Raw genomic sequence first — 21,538 nt, 5'->3', positions numbered from 1 at the left:
ACAAATTCGTATTGCTGGATGGATTTCTGCCAAATGTTAGTCCTGGTCTTATATGCCAGCACTGTTCTGTGGCCACTTAATCCTCACCTGTAGGGTTAGCCTCACCCAGGCTTTAGACCCAGCCCAACTCTTAGGCAAGCAACCTGTATAGGCTATCGTTGAGCAGTAAATATCAAGGAAATACTATTATTAATCTCTCTTTACTGAGGTGTATGTGGGTGGCTTTGGCTTTGTTTCCTGTGAAAAAGGCTCTACCTCCCATTTCATGACTGAATTCTCACCTTGTTTTTTTGCCTTGGACCATCTGGCTCACTTGGGTCCAGAGTTCTGTTTTGGCCTCCTCCTCTGCCTCAGGAGTACCAGAGCCCTGATGCTATCCCCTGGTCTCTGCAGCTGGTCTCTAATACCTGCCTAGCACTCACCTTTTGTCTGCTATGAAATCTTGGCCCTTCTTATTTCCGCCCTATTGTTCTTTACCCTCTGACTGGGACCTCTACCTTTCACCGACTGTTGGACTCCCTCAGGTTAATTGTTTGTTTCTTTAGATTTCCTTTTTTTTTTTTTTTTGATTACTAAACTTTCCCTGTTTATGTTAGGACACAGTTGACTTCTGCTGTATATCTGGGTCTGTATAATTCATATCTAACTTGCCTTGTTGCTTACTTAACCAACGTTCCAGGCTCTTGCCTTCAATTTGGAATGACTTGAAGGATTTCTGGAAGCATTTTTCCAAATTGCTCAATGGTATGCAAAGAGGACTTCTTTAAAGAAGGTAGAAATCTACAGGTGTTCTTTTCTCTAAATATGATAGGCATTAGGGAAACACAGATGAATAAAATGCAGCCTTTGCCTTTAAGGAAATATGTTTTTAAATGTAGTCATACTAGATGGTCTTTACAGCCAGTGGATTCAGCTAGTTGCATTGAAAACCATTCCCTGTTTATGTGTCCAATGTACTCCATTTTCATTGGAGCCCCGTGGTTAAAAACATTGCTATTAAAACATTTTAGAAATAAAACTCCAGCTAAAGTATTGAGGACCCTAGTTCTTAGAATAAAGATTGACAGGAGGTTATATGCCTGTGCTCCATAATAATTCCTTTCTACTTAACCTTGATTAATTGAAACATATGAATGTTTTTCCCCATGGAAGGGGCATATTGGAAATATTTAAATTCTTATGGTCATGCTGTGCTTTTCACAGATGATTGGAATTCTGCCCAGGCACAAACCATATCATCCTTCCCCCAAACAATTTGTCAGCTGTTTAACCTAGCGTAATTTGTTTTTCATGATCAGCAGAAATGACAGTTGTAAAATGCTTTATAGGGAAATAAAAATAAAATAGAATGATAGCTCTGATTTTCTTTAATATCCTCTTTTTTCTCCCCAATCATTCTTTGATATAAAAATGTATCTTAACCTTTGCTTTAATACTGGGAAAACAGGAAAGATCTTTTTAAACTAGAGTCTTATTTTGTGAAACTGAAAACATACTATGAATTTCAGCAAGATAGGTTATACTGACACACAAAAGAATTTCATGGATGCATTATTAGGATTTCATTGCTTATATACACATAGCCTTCAACCTTTATATGAGCTTGTGGCTAAGAAATTTAATCACTCTCCATTCAGACTGAACTTGGGCTGAAGCCTGGAATTGTTTGAGAAAGAGATCATTCCAGTGCCCAACTACCAAGCATTTAGAATGAAAGGAACACTGAGAACATGCCAAGAGAGCTTGTGCCACTGGAAACTGTACCTTTCTATGAGAAAGAATTTATCTCAGGACCATAAGATGAGGTTTGTTAGAGCTTTAGACATATTAATTTACAACAGTATAAAAGTCTTAGAAGATACACACTTATAAGCTCTTAAAAAATCTAACTATTGATTGGCTGGTGCAGCGTGTTCTGTAGGGTTTGGCTTAGGTGTTAGAATTTCCTTCATCCCCAAACTCATGTGAATATTCTTCAGACGTGAGTATAGTAAATGATTCATTGTTCTTGTGGTAATCCTTTACAAGATTTTCATTTATAATTGTATTTTTGGACAGCAGGGAAGTAAAGCTGTGACCTTTAAATTCTGCACTGCTAATCAAGATTTATTCAGGGATTGTGTGATGATAAGCTGACTGATGATCCTCCTCAATAGCAATTATGGGCAATTGTTCAAAAACATGTATGCCACCTCTACTGTCCACCTATTTATAGTCTGCTTGCTAGAGAGCTGGGATCCCATAACAGGAGTGGCTTATCTTGTTGCTAGGAGGACTCATCTTATTGACAATATAATCCTGTAGCTGTGAATTCTGAATTGTAGTTATGGTTGCCATGTTTTTCTAATAAGAAAGTAGGATATGTGGTCTGACAATTATCACTGTACTGTTAGAGATGAAGGGGACATAGACCTATGAGTCTCTGGACCTGGGTAGAGGATGGACTACAGGTAGCTCCCTTCTGACAATTTAGATTAGGTTTTCCCTGAATTTTCTATCCTGTAGGATGAATTATTTCCCAGGAAGCTCTTTGAGACCCATAGAAATAGGGATTTTGTGGTTCCTGCCCATTAGTCCTTCTGATATGCTGGGCAGGTCTGAATCCCAGTGATGGACATAGTTGAGACCCAAGTTGACATTCCTGCTATGGTTACTCTTAGGTCATTTAGGATCACTCTCTGTGTGTGCGTGCGTGTGTGTGTGTGTGGTATTTTGTGGTAAAAATAATGGTCTTTGTAGGGTTTAAGCAGTGAGAATACAGAAATGGTTTTTACAGGCGTAAAATGACTCGACAAAATGGTAAATCCCCACTCTCACCTGATGAATTTCACATGCTCCCACCACCATCAATTCTACCTACTTTTGTCGTCCGTCTGTACTCATTATTCTGTTTCCTTCCTGTTCCTATGGATGAACTGGCATGTTCCTTTCTAGCGCTTCCTATCCCCTCTTCCTTGAGACATCACTTCAGCACTTGTCCCTTCTCACTTCTGCACCATCAGCTTTTCCTCAGGACTGGATTAATACCATCAGCCTATGAACGTGCTATTAGTTTGCCCATCTTTATAAAACCCTCCCTTGACTTCATAACCCTCTCCAGATGCCCTCTCACTTCTTTCCTCTCCTTTACAACACAACTTTTTTTTTTTTTTTTTTGTGGTACGCGGGCCTCTCACTGTTGTGGCCTCTCCCATTGCGGAGCACAGGCTCCATACATGCAGGCTCAGCAGCCATGGCTCACGAGCCCAGCCGCTCTGCAGCACGCGGGATCCTCCTGGACCAGGGCATGAACCTGTGTACCCTGCATCGGCAGGCGGACTCTCAACCACTGTGCCACCACGGAAGCCCTACAACACAACTTTTTAAAAGAAATATCTGCAACCAGTCTCCACTTCCTCTCCTCCTATTCTCTCTAAAGTCTATTCCAATCAGACTATCACCCACTCTATTCCACTCTAACAGCACTTTTCAACATCCTGAATGACCCTCAAGTTGCCCAATTTTATGATTTGTTCTTAGTTCTCATCTTACCTGACATGTTGGCAGTATTTGATGGAGTGGAAAGTCTCCTTTCATGAAACATTCTCTTTAACTGGCTTTGGGTCACCTTTCTCTCTGGGTTTTTTCTCCTATCTTGTTGACCACTCGGGCTTACTCTCCATTTCCTGACCTCTAAACATTGGAAAACCTGGGACCCAGTGCTCTGACCTCTTCCTTATCTGTCTCTCGCTTAGTGATCTCATCTACTTGCCTAACTTTAATGAATTCCAAATATATATAAATCTAGCTTGGACTTCTCCCTAGATGAAAGACTCACAGATCCAGCCCCAAAGCATTTTTGTGCTAATTAGAAAAGGGTAACCTTTCCTCAAGCCCTTGACTGCCATCTTCTGTAAAAATTTCAGAATAGATATACACTTATCAGATGAGATGAATGCGAATTGTGTGTCTTTCAGCTTTGTGATTCTCAACCATTAGTGGCAGTTCTGTTTCTCCATGTGGGTGGTGTGTAGTAGGCATCACAAGCTTAATAGGTCCCAAACTGAACTTTTAAATTTAATTTTATTGGAGTATAGTTGATTTATAATGTTGTGTTAGTTTTAGGTGTACAACAAAGTGATTCGGTTATACATATACATATATTCATTCTTTTTTTAGATTCTTTTCTCATATAGGTAATCACAGAATATTAAGTAGAGATCCCTGTGCCATACAGTAGGACCTTGTTGGTTATCTGTCTTATATATAGTAGTGTGTTTATGTTCATCCCAAGCTTCTGATTTATCCCTCCCCCCTACCCACATGTTTCCCCTTTGGTAACCATAAGTTTGTTTTCGATATCTGTAAATCTGTTGCTGTTTTGTAAATAAGTTCATTTGTATCTTTTTAAAAGTTAGATTCTACATATGAGTGATATCATATGATATTTGTCTTTCTCTGTCTGACTTACTTCACTTAGTATGATAACCAATAGGTCCATCTATGTTGCTGTAAATGGCGTTATTTCATTCTTTTTTATGGCTTAGTAATATTCCATTGTATATATGTACCACATCTTCTTTATCCATTCCTCTGTCGATGGACATTTAGGTTGCTTCCATGTTTTGGCTATTGTAAATAGTGCTGCAGTGAACATTGGGATGCATGTATCTTTTCAAATTAAGGTTTTCTCCGGATATATGCCCAGGAGTGGGCTTGCTAGATCATATGGTAACTCTGTTCTTAGTTTCTTAAGGAACCTCCATACTGTTCTCCATAGTGGCTGTACCAATTTACATTCCCACCAACAGTGTAGGAGGGTTCCCTTTTCTCCACACCCTCTCCAGCATTTATTGTTTGTAGATTTTTTGATGGTGGCCATTCTGACTGGTGTAAGGTGATGCCTCATTGTAGTTTTGATTTGCATTTCTCTGATAATTAGTGATGTTGAGCATGCTTTGATGTGCTTTTTAGCCTTCTGTATGTCTTCTTTAGAGAAATGTCTATTAAGGTCTTCTGCCCATTTTTTATTGGGTTGCCAAACTGATCTCTTGATCCCCAACCCCATCTCCCCAACATCTTCCTTTATGTCAGTCTTTTCTACTTCAAAATTCTTCTCACTGCTGAGGTCAGCCTCCTTGAAGTTATTCTTAATTCCTTTCTTTCTCCTATACCTCTCATTTAATCCATCAGCAAATCCTGCTGGTTTTTCCTTCAAACTTCATTATAATGTAACCACTCCTCACCACTCCCACCCAGGTCCAAGCCTCATCATCTCACCTTTACTATTCTGCTAGCCAGCTTCTTCTCTTATACCTCTCTGTCTGTTCTTAACACAACAGTACAGTTCTTTATTTAAAACCTAGGTCACCTCATGTTTCCCCTCTACCCAAAATGCTTCAAGTGCTCTACCATTCATTTAGAGTAAAAATCAAAGCCCTTAAAATGGCCCACAGGTCCTATACCATCCAGGTCTGTACCACAGCTCTGACCTCATCTCCTGCCTCTCTCCCCCATGCTCTGTGCTCCAGGCACGTTGGCCTCCTTGCTCTTCCTCCAATATGCCAAGCATAGTCTGCTTCAGGCAGTCTACTGGGATCCTCTTATGTAAAGCATGGCTTCTTGAGTCTTTGCTCAAATGTTACTTTATCATATCAGAGAAGCCTTCCTTGACCGACACATATAACAAAGCAACCTCCCTTCCCCAGTATTTAATATCCCCCGTATTCAGTTTTCTCCATAGCACTTATAATCTGGCACACAAACACTGTTTACTATTTTATCTCACTGTAATTTAAGCTTCACGAGGCTAGAGACTATTTTTTTCACTTTACTATATACCCAACTTCTGAAACAGTGCCTGAGAAGTAGTAGGAGCTCAGTAAATACATCCCTAAATCTCTTTGTGGAACCCTATCCCTAAAAAGACACAGAGGTTTGAGATGGTACTGCATAATTCCAATCTCTCAATTCCAAGGTAAAAGCATTTTCAGAAGTCCAGGAATGAATTTAAATCTAATTTGAAAATTGCATTGATTTTGCAGCTTTCTGGAAGGGCATTAGTTTACTACAGAGAAAGCAAATAGGCGCCATCTAGTGGCAACTAGAGAAGTACACATTTGTGTTACTTGAATTATTGATTAGTAACATAATTGAAAATGTAGTCCCTGATCCAGAAACTTTTTAATTCTATGAACGTAATAATTACGATAGCCGAAAGTTCTCAGATTTTCAGTTTCCACACAACATATTGAATTGAAAAGTACTGTTTATTATAAATTACTTACGGCTCATGTTTACTTACTAAGTTTTATTTGTTTATTTTTTAGGATCTGACATCCATTGTTCCTCTTTATTTTTCTTATTGTTTTATCCTCTACTTATCTTTAAACTCTTACATGGTACTGGCCTAACCACTGAGTGGGTAAATAAAATAAAGGCTCTATCATCTAAGAATTTATAATCTAATAAAAACAGCACCAATGAAGTAAATATGCGAAAGAAAATGCCAGATGATGCAGTGGTCTCTTCAGGTCAGACTTCTGAAGCCTATTGAAGCTTAATTGTTGTGTATATTTCCACCATTGATGCATGAGCCACATCTTGTAGTTGCCTCCCTGTTGGCCTTGCCATATAGTGGGTGAAGGTTAAATATTTATGGTGGGGAATCATAGAAGGACTACCAATAATTGTCTCAGCTGCTATCTGGCCCAGAATACTTAGCCTTAGTCTACGTTTGGTGGAGCAGTTCTTCAGCTAGTTGTTAGAGAAATTAAAGTATTTGTTAAGACTTGTTCCCTTGTTAAAATTATCATAAAATTTTTAGGTCTAATAGTATCAGTTTCCTTTTTTGAGTTGTGTTGTTTATCATATACTTGATATCTCTGGAAGCAGATATAGAAATTGATAGCACAACAGTTTCAAGATGTTACTGAAATTTAAAAAAACGAATATTCTGTTATTACATAGTTACTTTAGAGTTTTTCCTTCTGCCTACAGATACTGATTTTTTTTTTTTAGATTGCAGGTAAATAGTTTCTTTGTAATATCCTATCTTTTTTTTCTTGAGAAAATATCTTTTTAATTAAAGAAATTGGTGTGGTATTTTGAGTAGTATATTTTAAAGCTAAAATATTCCATATATTATTTCTTTTTAAAGAATAAAGCAAACGTTGTTTCTAAATCTTCTTGCCTTTTGAAGCTATATTTATATAATTTAGCATTCCATCGTGATAAAGTGGTGATATTGAAAAAGGACATTCTAATAGGATTAGTAAGTAGGCTTTTTGTGTACCCTAGCTCTAATTTCTTTGACAATTGGTTGCTATTATTTGTTTCATCATTTGGAGGGCCAGAATTCTCTTTATTTAGTAGGCTAAGTGGTTTAAAGACTGCTTATATTACTTAATTGCTTATCTGAAAATTAGCAAATTTAGCAGCCTTAGCATTTGAACTGTTTAATATTTCTAAAGTTAACTGTACTTTTTGTTAACTACTGTGTTCTCTCATTGTGATGGCTGAAGAGGAAATACTGGATACTTTGACTCGTAATTAAAGAGGCATTATTTCCTAATTGTTGCAAGAGTACATGAATTTTAGGTTGTATTAATTTGTCTTTTGTAGAATATGCAGAATTTCTACATTGCAAAGGAAAAAAAATTACAGATTTTGATGAAGTTCGCCATGAGATTGAAGCAGAAACAGATCGAGTAACCGGAATGAATAAAGGGATTTCCTCCATACCCATTAATTTACGAGTCTATTCCCCACATGGTAAGTCAAACAACAAAATTCCAAATTCTTGTCCTCAAAAATTTTTACTATATTAATTAACATACAGTATTTATAGAAGATGTTTTTTTCTCTCAAAAAATACCGAGTTTCTAGGATTGTGCTTAGATACTTCAGTAAATGGTATGATCCAAACAGCTCATAAAATTATTTATGGGGAGACAGGAGGAGATAACTTTTAAAAGAGAATTGAGTAAGTCATTTAAAAAAGTTTTTTTAATGTTTATCTGAAACTTTTAGAATTCCGAAGAGGTATGCATGAAAACTTCCATTTTTTTTTTTTTTTTTTTTTTTTTTGCGGTACGGTGGCCTCTCATTGTTGTGGCCTCTCCCGCTGCGGAGCACAGGCTCCGGACACGCAGGCCCAGCGGCCATGGCTCACGGGCCCAGCCGCTCCGCGGCATGTGGGATCTTCCCGGACCGGGGCACGAACCCGTGTCCCCTGCATCAGCAGGCGGACTCTCAACCACTGCGCCACCAGGGAAGCCCATGTATGATTCTTTTAAAGGGAAGGGCAAACCTTACCCAGAGAATTTTTACACCATTTGAAGGCAATGTACAAGACTGGCAAACAACATATTCACTTATTGTTCAGTGTTTGAATTATAGCTCCCAGTAACAAATGTGACAGCTCTCTGAGAAAACTATTAGGTATGCAAATCAGTGCTTCTTAAATTATGTTAAAATGATCATTTGGCCTAGCACAATCATATTATAAAAATAGAGAAAACTTGAAAAGCCATTTTGAATTCTATCCTTTTTATTCTATGCACATGAGTCGAAGTTCTTCAGATACACAATACGTAAAGCTCAGCTTGTTTTATTTCTACTAAAGTGACACATGATTCTGCATTGCTGATATCTTTCAGCATTGACGGTATATGTAAAACCTTTTTTTTTTTTTCCTTTCCATAGTGTTAAATCTAACCCTTATCGACCTGCCTGGAATTACTAAAGTGCCCGTGGGAGATCAGCCACCAGATATTGAGCACCAAATCAGAGAAATGATTATGCAGTTCATCACACGGGAGAACTGTCTGATTTTGGCTGTTACCCCAGCCAACACCGATCTTGCAAACTCAGATGCACTGAAACTAGCTAAAGAAGTTGATCCTCAAGGTGAGTGTATGGCCCATAAGACGAATGGGAATTCGTTTAAAATGTCAAGAGTTTGGGTATATTTCAAGGTAACACAAATTCTCCTAAGTTGATTTTATTATTAATTAAATTCACCATTATTAATATTGTTAGGTCTTTCATATTTAAGATGCTGAAAGAAAAATAACTGGGGAATATAGTCTAAACCTATATAAATAAATGTAAGATTAACTGAGATCTAGGAAAATAGACATTTCTAATTGTTATGAACTACTTATTTTAACAGCTAATAAAAGAAATTTCTGATACAGATTTCAGATTCTTCCCTTAGTTTTTATGAGTTATCTGAATATACTCCCAATAAAAAATCTTTTCTGTTTTTGTTTGTTTTTCATTAAAATAGGAAGCTCGTTTAATGCATGTAAGATAGTATTTAGTTTATAATATTTGACTTAAATCTCTGCTTTCATAATATATATTTGTTACTGGCATTTCAGAATCCAAAAAAGTCCCTTATTTATGCTGAGGTTTGACTTTTTCTTTCTCTGAGCTGAGTAATAATTTATGTTCAGGGACTCCAATGATGGGTCTTTGTGTGTGTCTGTTTAAAGAAATTATGAATGGCACTCAGTGATGTGTCCTTTCAAGATGCAGATGCATCTTCTCCAATTCTAGGAATTCTTTTTAAAAAAAATAATTAATTGCCCCATTTTCTCTGGTCTCTTTATCTGGAATTCTTATTATTGACATCTTAAAACTCCTGGATTAATCCTCTTTTTTTTTTTTTAATCTCATTTATCATCTGTTTGTCTCTTTGTTCTACTTTTTGCAATCTTTACTCAACTTTTAGCTCCTCTAATTTTTCATTTTTGATATCATTTAAAAGTTCCAACAGCATTTTCTTATTTTGTGAATGTTATTTTTTAAAATAGCATCATGCTCTTGGCTTCTCAAGTGCAGTATCTTCTCTAAAGATTTTAATGAGAGCTTTTTGAGGTTTTCTTTTTGTAATCTACAATGTCTCTGAGTTCATTTTTTTTCTGGTTGTTTGTTTTGGTCATTATCTTTGATGTTAGAGACCTTTTTCAAATGACTGGTGATCTTTTGCTGCTCTCATAGATTTAAGAGTAGAGCACTAAAAAGCTGATGGAAGGTCTGCCTGTGCTTGAAAGGGATTCATTGACTAATGGGCTTTTCCATAGGGTGATTGGGCTGGGACCTGGCCATTTTGTGGGTAGACTTCCTCAGCTGCTATTAGATTCTGCAAGTATTTTCTCTTGAGGTGACTTGATATAAGCCTGATGTCCAGTGGTCTCAGAGCTACAAGGAAGAATTGAGTTGGTGGGGGAAGGTGGGGTGATTCTCACTATTCAGCATGTAGACTTTTCATTAATCCCTCTGCTTTCATAATGGCATTCCTGAAGGTCTTCTTAAGTCCAAAGTCCTTCTGGTTCATCCTCTTCTGAAAGTAAATCTTCAGTATTCTGCTGAGGTCAAGGAGGAGTAACTGTGTGGGTGTGCAAGATGGGAAAAAGAGTCTGGTGGCCTAACAGTAAACCATATAAATTTTCAGCTAGTTCTTCTATTTTCAGCTCCCCTTACACTAACCTTGGTGCCTTCAGTTCTTGAACCTTTTCAGAGTTCTGCAGTAGTGACTGGTTTTCTTCTTCTTGGCTTCTTCCAATATACCTGAGATTGGGGTTTCAAAAAAAGCAGGTGGAAGTTCCAGATGGCTACATGGGGACCATCACCAGGACTCCTTCTTCAGCATCAGTGACTTGGGAGAGCCAGATTATGGATTGGGGCTGGAGTCTAGTTATAAAAATGATACTAAAACACCCCTGTCTCAGAAGCCTTCTTGTTCTGAAGGAGACAAAACCAGGTTATCTGATTGGAACAGAGAGAGATAACACTTCCATCAGTGGATTCTAGTGAGTGCAGCACAATCACATCCCTGAGAAGTCCACACTGACTTCAGATGAAACATCATGGAGGAGTACAAATGGTATCCCCAGTCTGTCTGCCACAAATCTGTATCCAGAAAGTTAAATGAGACTTTTTTTTCTGCTATAGATCTAGCTTATTTTACAAACTTATTTTTATTAGCTGCCACTTAGAAATTGCCATGTGAATGTTCATGAATTTACCCCAAATGAGCCTCATTTCTTGCGGCTCATTTTAACTCCTGCTTTGTCAAAGATAGGCCCTCGTTACCCCAATTTTTTATATCCTGTAAATGGTAGTCCTAAGAACAGATTTTTGAAAGTTTGCAGATAATTCACAGGGAACTTTGCAGATAATTCACAGGGAACTTTGCAAATAATTGATAATTTTACAGAAATAGAGAAAATATTCAATGCCACTTTATGCTACTTCTTTGTCTACTCTTACATGGTGATCGCTAAGGAGGACAAATTCATTGCCTGAAGGCTCATAAGTACAATTCTTGGGTTAGTTACTAGAAGTTCCTTGCTAACCTCAGGGTTTATTATTTGTTTTTGAATCCTAGTTTCAATTCTGAAACTTCTGAACACTATAGTACTTGAGAACCCTCAGGTTTGCATGGTGATTAGGTCTCCACCAGAGACCCACTTTTGTGTGCTGCTATCCTGAGGCTTTGGCTGGTCCTGGACATCACTGAAGCTCCAAGGGAAGAGGGTGAATTCTTGCCCAAAGCAATAGGGTTCACATTTGTAGTAAAAGAATTAAAATAGAGAAAAGAAGAAGCTGTAGGACTCAATGCAACTTGAGCTTAGAATATGAGATATAGAGACATGGTATATTGGGGTTGACAAATAGATACCTTTATTTACCCTCTGTGCCCTCCCAGTCATTCTGTGGGAAGACCGAATCATTCTAATATCTGATTCAGAGGTCTAGTTTTCCTTATAATTACAGCTTTGGTAAAAAAGCAGTGACACCAACTTTGGTTAGTTAGGTATGTGTTGCTTAACTTCTATGTGTTTTTGAGTTTCCCAGATTTCTTTCTGCTATTGATTTCTAATTTCATTCCATTGGATTGGAGAGCGTATTTTGTATTATTATTATTGTTATTTTTTTTTGCGGTACGTGGGCCTCTCACCGTTGTGGCCTCTCCCGCTGCAGAGCACAGGCTCCGGACACACAGGCTCAGCGGCCATGGCTCACGGGCACAGCCGCTCCGCGGCATGTGGGACCTTCCCGGACTGGGGCACGAACCCGTGTCCCCTGCATCGGCAGGCGGACTCCCAACCACTGCGCCACCAGGGAAGCCCCGTATTTTGTATTATTTTAATCCTTTCAAATTTATTGAGACTTGTTTTATGGCCTAACATGTGGTCTGTCCTGGAGAATGTTCCATGTGCATTTGAGCAGAATGTATTTTTTGCTGTTGTTGGGTAGAGTGTTCTATAGATGCTTTTTAGTTCTATTTGGTTTATAATGCTGTTCAAATATTGTTGCCTTCTTGGTCCTCTGTCTGGTTCTTCTATTATTGAAAATGAGATATTGAAGTCTCCCATTATTATTGATAAATTGTCTATTTCTCCCTTCAATTGTGTTGCGTTTTGCTTTTTGTATTTTAGAACTGTTGTTAGGTATATTTATACTTGTTATGTCTTCTTGATGGATTGACCTTTTGATCATTATAAAATGTCTTTTGTCTCTAGTAACAATTTTTGTCCTAAATTCTATTTTGTTTGAAATTAGTGTAGCCACTGCAACTCTCTTTTTGTTACTATGTCCTTGGTATATCTTTTTCCATTCTTTACTTTCAACCTATTTGTGTCTTTGAATATAAAATGTGTCTCCTGTAGATAGCACATAGTTGGATCAATTTTTAAAAAGCCCATTCTACCAATATCTGCCTTTTGATTGGAGTGTTAGTCCATTTCCATGTAATTACTGAAAGATAGAATTTATGACTTTCATTTTGCTATTTTACGTATGTAAGTCTTTTTGTTTCTCTATTTCTTTATTATTGCCTTGATTTTTGTTAAAAATGTATTTTCTAGTGTACCATTTTAATTACCTTGTCACTTATTTTAGTATTTTAAAGTTATTTTCTTAGTGGTTGCCATGGGATTACAATTAACCTCTTAATTTATAACCTCTTAATTTATAATCTGGTTCAGATCAATACCAACTTAATTTCAATAGTATACAAAATTTTTGCTTCCATATAGCTCCAGTTCCTCCCTTTCCTTTGTGCTATTATTGTTCTACAAATTACCTTTATACATCACAAGCCCATCAACACAGACATAAATACTTCTTTATGTAGTTCTCTTTTAAATCAGATAGGAGAAAAAAAGTTACACACAAACACAAATACATTATATTTTTTTTACATTTACTTATGTACATTTGTCCCTTGGTATCTGTGGGGGATGGGTCTAGGACCCCCAGTGGAAACACACCCAAATCTGCACATGCTCAAGTCCCTTATATAAAATGACATGATATTTTCATGTAACCTATGCACATCCTCCCATATACTTTAAATCATCTCTAGATTACTTATAATACCTAATACAATGTAAATGCTATGTAAATAGTTTCTGGTGTGTGGCAAATTCAAGTTTTGCTTTTGGCAACATTATGGGATTGTTTTGGGAATATTTTTGATCCACAGTTGGTTGACTCCATGGATGCAGAAGCTGTGGATATGGAGGATCAACTGTAGTTACCTTTACCACTGTTCTTTATTTCTTTGTGTGAATTAGAGTTACTGTCTAGTGTCCTTTTATTTCACCCTGAAGGACTTCAGTTAGTATTTCTTGTAGGGTAAATTTGCTAGTAAGGGAATCTTTCAGTTTTTATTTATCTGGGACTCTCTTAACTTCTCCTTAATTTTTGAAGGAAAATTCTTAGCTGATAGTCTTTATTTCACCACTTTGAGCATGCTATCTCACTGCTTTCTGACCTCTGTAGCTTTCTGATGAGAAATCAGCTGTTAATCTCACTGAGGATCCCTTCAACATCATGAATCTCTTCTCTCTTGTTGCTTTATAGATTTTCTCTTTGTCTTTGTCTTTTGAAAGTTTGATTATGATGTTGATAGATGTGGATCTCTTTGATTTTTTATCCTTCTTGGAGTTTGTTGAACTTTTTGGATGTGTAGATTGATAGTTTTCATCAAATTTTGGACATTTTCAGCCATTATTTCTTTAACTATTCTTTCTTCCCCTTTCTTTTCTTTCTGAGATTCCCATTAAATGTATGTTGGTACACTTGATATGCTCCTTTATTTTCTTTATTCATTTTTCTTTCTGATCCTCAGATGAGAGAAACAATCTCAACTGACCTGTCTTAAGATTTGCTGATTCTTTTTTCTGCTTGCTCAGATCTGCTGTTGAACCTTTCTAGGGAATTTTTTATTCGTATTATTTTAATTTTCACCTCCAGAATTTATTTTTTAAAAATAATTTCTATATCTTTATTGATATTCTATATTTGGTGAAAAATCATTCTCTTACTTTTTTGGTTATTTAGATATGGCTTCCTTTAGCTCTTTGAAGATATTTAAAATAGCTGATTTAAAGTCTTTGTCTAGTAGGTTCAATGTCTGGGCTTCCTCAGAGACAGTTTTTCTACTGCATGCTTATTTTCCTGTGCATGAGGCATACTTTCTTCACACATCTTGTAATATTTTGTTGAAAGTGGAACATGTTAAGTAATATAATGTGGCACCACTCAAAATCAGATTCCTCTCCTCCCCCAGTGTTTGTTTTTGTTGTTGGTTGTTGTTGTTGTTGTTGCTATTTGTTTGCTTAGTAATTTTCCTGAGCTAATTCTGTAAGGTCTGTATTCTTTGTTATTTGTGGTTATTAAAGTCTTTACTCAGTTTTCTCATTGATCAGCTAGTTATTAGACAGAGATTTTCTTAAATGCTCAGAGCCAAGTAGTCTCCCAGCATTTGCTGAAGGATTTGATGTGCATTTTGGAATATGCCTTCAGTGCTCAGGCAGTTTATAACTCTGCCTTAGTCTTCACTTCCTGCTTGTCTTCACTTCCTGCTTGTGTAGAGCCTTAAGGTTAGCTAGAGGTGAGAGTTTAGGGCCTTCTGAGATCTTTCCTGAGAATATGCACAGCCCCAGGCATGCATGTAGCCTTCTCGATTCTAGATTATACAAAATTCACAGGCCCTTATGGCCATCTCGTTCCCCCAATTTTTCTTTTTTTTGGTCATCATCTTTTTCTCCCTCAACTGTTATTGCTGCCTGAGGCAGCTGTTATGTTAAACAATCGCCACTGATTGTTTCCCACATGCTACCTGGGGGAAAATGCTATTTGCACTGAGTAAGCTCTGAGTTGGGCCAAATAAAGAAAGCTCTATGAATGGATATTTTTAGAGAACTACTAGACAGGTTAAATAATTACAATTCTCTGAAAGTGGTACTTTTGGTGTATTCCAACCCCATTCTTTCCCTTCCAATAGCTGCTGGCTGCTATTTTTTGCTGTGATGGTGGGATTTTTGGTTTTTAAGGCTACTGCAGAGCTAAGGAGAGGGGAATGGGAATAGGGAAAGTCCAAACACCACAAATTTCTCTGTTATTCCTGAGATCCAGTGATTTTGCTGAATAAATGCCCCTCACATTGTTGTAAACCTTTGGTTAATTTTGAGAGTTCTGAAAAAGTTGATTTTGACAACTATTGCCAGTATTCTTGTTGCTTTTATGGAGAAATGGCCTTTTCAGAGGTTCTATTCCACCATTCCTTATTCCATTCCAATATTCTTTATCCTAATCCTATATAACTTTAATAATCAGGACATTTTCATATAAAAGAAATCTGAATTGAGATGATGAGGATAATCTGGTTGTGATATCAGTCACCCTGTTAGTCTTCAGGATTGATTTGGCTGGCTTGAAAGTGACCTGTTCTCATCACTTCATGTACATTCTTCCTGATGTTTTGCCTTTAGCTAAAGAGGATTACCTATTTAGATAATAGAGGACCATTCTTTATTCAAGGTATCTAAATTATAATCTTATCCACCAAGGTACATAATTATATAGTTTTCTGAGAAGTGGTCTATTTTAGGCAGTAGCTACTTTGCACTAAATTAAGCCTATTTGACATAGATAGGCCATTTTCACCTTAGTAGGACTTGGGTATATTCGAATATGTACCTGAGAAGGAAGTTTATGTTGATAAGTTAATTATAAATTATTTGCATAATGATCTTAAAAGTTAAAGCTTTTACAAAATAAATGTTACTAAAATGCTGGGATAGAGTTATACATTTTTTATATTAAAATAAGATTCATGATGAATTATTCTCCCAGTGTATGTAGAATGTCACAGATTTGTAGCTAGACAAAGGTTGAGCTTACCTTTTGAATTATTTGTGAAAAATGTTTTTCTGACTAAATGAAGATTTTCAGTAAAACTCCAAGGGGAATGGCTATGCTATTTAAAAGGTCAAACTCCTAATCATCAGAATTATTTAATGTTTTACAAATATTTTTCCCAGTATAGTGGTCTTAAATTTTCAAAGTACTCTTACATACTTTGGTTTTAGTTTCACCAGAATACTTTGAGGTTGGCTGAGTTGAGGTCATATTTTGGGATGAGGAAATTTGTTCAGGTGATGTACACAATGTTGAATAACATGCCTGCAACCACACAGTGCATTTGTGATAGCCCCTTCCTCCTCATCTAGTGCTCTTTCTACTTCATCAGACCATTCTTCAATTAATTGCTTTATTAAATGGTATAGATGAAAGAACACAGGATTTGGAAACTGATCTGTCACTTCATGGTTGTATATTCTTGGGCAAGTTATTTAACTTTTTTGAACTTTATTACCTCAACTCTAAAATGACATGAAATTATAATAAACCTCAAAGGGTTGCTATGATAATTAAATAAGATAAATTTGCCTGTAAAGACAACTCAAACTCTAAATGGCTGGCCAAATGCTAACAGTTATTTTCCTCTTGAAAATATTCATAGTATGCTACTTTGTTATTTTATTTTTTGTACATCATTTATAGTATTAATAAACCTATAAAACAATCAGTAGCATTCTCTAATCCAAACTGCTGCCTACACTAATGTGAACTAATAAGTCTTGATAACAGGTAGAATTGTAATAGAATTATTTTGAATATTTTAATAATGTGTCATAAAAATTAAAATAATTTCAGATTCACCTGCAAATTGCTAGATTAACTGTAGGTAAAAGAAGACCTTAGCTGGGTTGAGGCTGGGATAGGGTGGAAGGAGGGTTGTCCTTAGCTTCGCTTGATGTGTTTAAGGCATTGTGCCAGCTGCTACTCACAGAAACAGAGTAAGAGGGCCAGACTAGGATTCTTACCTTGGAGACTGCATTGGTTTCTCTAAGGAACATTTCCTCCAGCTATTAGAAGTTCTAATCAGGTGCATTAAGAATTCAATCACTGCCTTTGTTAGTTAATCCATTAATTTGTTATTCAGCAGACATTTACCAGGCATCTATTGAGCCAGGCAAAGTGCTTGTGGTCCTTAGCATTAATTCTATGTGCTGGACCACCTAGTAGGATCCTAGGCTAGGTAGATACACACTACATATTTCTGATTATTTTTGTGACTTTCCACTACTTAAAAAAAATAAGCTGTTTGCATGGCATCTTGTCTTATGTGTGAGGTCATAAAAGTCCCCAGAAAAAGGTTTACAGAGGATCTGCTTTATGAAATGAACATTTTCATATTTTAGGGGATGTGATTTGGCTCACAACATATATTAATTCAAGTGAAATGGGTTGTGTAATAACACTGTGTGTCATATGTTATAACCACAAGTATCCTGTCAAGTAGGTGGCATTGCCCAGTTTTATATAAGAGGAACTGAGCTTAGAGAAGCTATGGAACTTGCTCACGGTTAGATAGCTCGTGAGTAGCAGAAGCATGATATGAGCCTACCTATCTCTGAGACCAGTAGGTGTAGTCTACCACTGTATCGTCTATCTTTCTCACACCAACTGTGTTTTAAACACTTCGTTCAGTGATAATCATGAACACGTTAGATTTTTATAAAATTTGAGTAATACCTGCTTGATGAAGTAGTTTTATGGTACTAAACATGGTGAAGCATTGTTAAAGTTATGTTGAATTAGGTTTTGTTCATAATTCTTCTATTTAAGGCAGAGATTTATTAGAATATCTCTGTATCGATCTGTATAAGAAACAGACTCATTGACAAACTTAAGGATTGAACTTTCAGAGGAAATATTATAAATGCTGGCTAAAGAATTGGTTTGGAAGAGTTCATGTTTACATTCTCACCTGAATGCTTCTTCATTATTTCCCAAAAGCACTCAGTGAATATTATCTTCAACTGGTTTAATGTGATTTTTACTTTTCATATCAGTTTTCAATATGGCTACATTGCTTTAACTAATTTTAAAAGATGATTGTAGTTGCTTGTTCATTTATTCAACAAGTAGTTAATGAGCAACTACTATATGCTGGACACCACTTTGAGCAGCATGAATACAGTGGAACAAAGCAAATCTTGGCCTTATGCAATTCACATTCTAATGGGGGAAACAGCCAAGATGTCTGATAAATGATTATTTTAATGTCCAGTAGTGATAAGTGCTATGAAGAAAAATAAAATAGTATAAGGGAAGAGAGAGTAATGGTCCATGGAAGCAGCATATGACCAGAGAACTGTTAAGTGAGGGAACAAGCCCTGTGAATATCTGGAGGTGCAGCATTCCAGGTAAAGGGGACAGCAAGCACAAAGGACTGGGAGAACTGGCTTTTCTGTTAAGGAACAGCAAGGAGGCCATCGAGGATGGAGCTCAGTGAGAGGAAGAGAAGTACTTTCTGCAATCAGAGAGGTAGGCGGGCCCAGATCAAGTGAGGTCTTCTAGGCCATGACAGAGACTTTGTATTTTGTTCAAAGTGTGATGAGCAGCCGCTGGAGTGTTTTGAGTGTAGAGAGACAAGATCTGATTTATGTTTTCATAGGTCAGTCTGGCTGCTGTGAGAAGAAATGACTAAAAGAGGGGCACGAGTATAAACAAGGAGATCAGTTGGATTACTCCTTCAAAGAGGTCCAGTGGGGAGAGGGATGATGTGGCTTAGAATAAGAGAGTAATGGTACAGAGGGAAGAAGTTGTCAGACTCAAGATATATTTTGAAAGTAGAGCTGATAGTTTACTGGTGGCTTGCTGTGAGTAAAAGAAAGGAGTCAAAGTTGACTCCAAGGGTTTTAATGGTGATGCCATTTACTGGGATTGGGAATATTAGGAGAGAAACATGGTTGGGGGAATCAAGTTTTCCCTTTTGGACATATAAAATTTGAGATGTTTATTAGTCACCTAAGTAGTGGTGTTAGAGACTGGAATTCAAGGGAGAGTTTCAAGCTGGAGTTATGAATCTGGGGGATATCAGCCTAGAGGTGGTGTCCTGAGTTGGATTATATCCCCCCCAAAAGATATATCTAAGTTCTAACCCCTGATAACCTGTGAATGTGTCCTTATTTGGAAATAGGGTCTTTGCAGATGTAATTAGGTTAAGAATCTTGAGATGAGATATTCCTGGATTTATGGCGCTTCCTAAATCCAATGAGTAGTGTTTTTGTAGGAGAAGAGAGAGGGGGATTTGGGAGGGACACAGAGAAGACCATGCCAAGATGGAGGCAGAGATTGGAGCAAACCACCAGTTTGTGGTAATTTGTTGTGACATCCTTAGGGAACTAATTCAGATAATATCTAACTCCTTGAGACTAGTTGAGTTGAGAGCACGTAGATGAATGTAGATAGAGAAGAGAAGGAAGACCAAGGAAGTAGCATTGGGGCTCTCCAGTATTTTAATAATGGTGAAGGGGAGGAGAAAAAGCAAAGGTGACTGAGAAGTGGTAGAAACCCAAGTGAGTATGGTATTCCTGAAGCCATGGGAAAAGAGGATTTCAAGAAGGGCGTTGTCATGGGCTGTGTCAAATGCTGCTGAGAGATCAAGAGGGTGGTTTGGTAGGTCAAGGCCCATTCTACTGCTCAGGCATTGTAAGGAAGCCCAATAACAGTATGAAATGAAACACAGGAGCTGGTAACTATGGGAAAGTGGGATTTCCCTTACATTGTAGTGAAATGGTGTACCCAACCTAATGGCATAAAAGGCAGTGAATCTATATTTCTTTGCCCCTCTGACTTGGCAATTTCCCCAGTCCTTACAACTTGTATTCAGCTTCAGACTTACAGCAGTTCTCTGTGAGGAACCCAGGAAGTGCTGGGAAGCTGCATCCATTCAGTTGCTTGTATTCTTAGCCCATGAATTCTTTCCATTGCTTCCTGGAAGATCCAGTTGTAAACAGAAGGAAACCAGCCTTGAACTCTGTCTAAGTCATCATTACTTTCAACTTTTGTATCTAAACCAGACTTTTATATTTTCATGTAATGGAGATGAGGGTAGAGAATTGACCTTTGGATTTGGCACATGAAAGTCATTGCTGACCTTGATAAGAAGGGTGTGGTAGGAAAATCTCCTAGGAGAAGGTTCAAAGGAGACTTGGATGTGAGGAAGTGGAGACAGAATACAGACAGCTTTCTCAGGATTCACGGTAGAGGGAAGCAGAAAAATGGGACACTAGTTGTTTAAGATCAGAGAACGTTTTTGAAGGATGGGCAATATTCATACCATGTTTGTGTGTTGATGAGAATGGACCAGAAGAGAGAGAAAAGTGTTAAAGAAGAATAGAGATGGGATAAATATAGGAGAAGCAGGATAAAGACAGGATAAATATATGAGAAAAATCCTTGATTAAGGGGAGTGGGAATGTTACATGGGGCACCTGTGGGAGTCCTTGCCATAGATAGAAGAGAATTAGATTGTTCTCTATTTTAAGAGTACAAAAGGCAGAGGATATGGATACAGATGAGGTTAGCTGGTTAGATTGATTGGTGGAGAGATAGCTTTCAACCTATTGAGTTTATTTATGATGGTGTAATATCCACCTATCCTGATAGGTTCTAATGGTCATATAATAAAGACGCCATGTTTACACTGCTGTTCAACATGACTAGAAGTGACACTAGTATCTTTGTGTTTTATAGATACTGTTATACCCTCGCTGAGCAGTTCATCCTAAAGAGGCACTCACATTTTCTGTATAAAAGCAGAAGAGTCAATCCCAGCAGTGGTATTGATTTATTACTTGAGCATGAGTTCATTACCCATGAAGACTCTCACTGTGCCTTTTATCTTCTAGGCACAGCAGTATTTTAGCATTACCCATCAAGCTTGTTGTCTACAATAGAGGGGTGTTTAAAGGCCTCACTAGGGAGGCAAATGTGTCTGGAAATTCCTTTCATGGTGATTTATTTCTCAGCAAACAAATTTCATTTCTAAATCTAGCATGACCAGAGGTCTTCCGGAAGTATAAAGAACACTCCAAGAGGAGTGTTAGACCTCTGGTTGGGAAAGAGTGCACCATTTTCTCTTGAGATGAAATTTGTGAATTGGTGAGAATTTACCAGGAGGCTGGAGGCAGACTTCCTTATTTGTTTTGTGGAGGTGTGTCCAACCTACCTCCTCAAGGTTTTGCCTTTCCACAAGTCTCCATATTCAATCTGGAAAAAGTTAGTTCATAGGTGATGTAAGCTGATACTCATTGACCTTTGGCAACACTTAGCAGTTGCCAAAGCGCTTTACTTTTCTATCTGGTCATGGAGGTGCTGGAGGTGCTGTTAAGTTAAACAG

The 21,538-nt window shown here is 37.4% G+C and overlaps 1 protein-coding gene across 10 annotated transcripts in view; it reads left to right on the top strand.

Annotated features, from left to right (window-relative positions):
- Positions 1-21,538, top strand: part of DNM3 (dynamin 3) — a 591,572-nt gene that overhangs the window by 149,175 nt on the left and 420,859 nt on the right. For all 10 annotated transcript variants that reach the window (XR_014293317.1, XR_014293318.1, XR_014293319.1 and 7 more), the window contains exons 3-4: positions 7,603-7,752; positions 8,686-8,889. Coding sequence is in view for 7 of the 10 variants with exons in the window: in XM_082612946.1 (XP_082469072.1) it covers positions 7,603-7,752; positions 8,686-8,889 (354 nt within the window). In the remaining 3 variants the exon portion in view is untranslated. The remainder of the gene's footprint in view (positions 1-7,602; positions 7,753-8,685; positions 8,890-21,538) is intronic.

Source organism: Mesoplodon mirus (genome assembly GCF_964341445.2).
Source record: "Mesoplodon mirus genome assembly, chromosome: 3".
NCBI classification, from domain to species: domain Eukaryota; kingdom Metazoa; phylum Chordata; class Mammalia; order Artiodactyla; family Ziphiidae; genus Mesoplodon; species Mesoplodon mirus.
The sequence above is the reverse complement of the archived record's forward strand: the minus strand, read 5'-3'. Positions and strand labels throughout refer to the sequence as shown.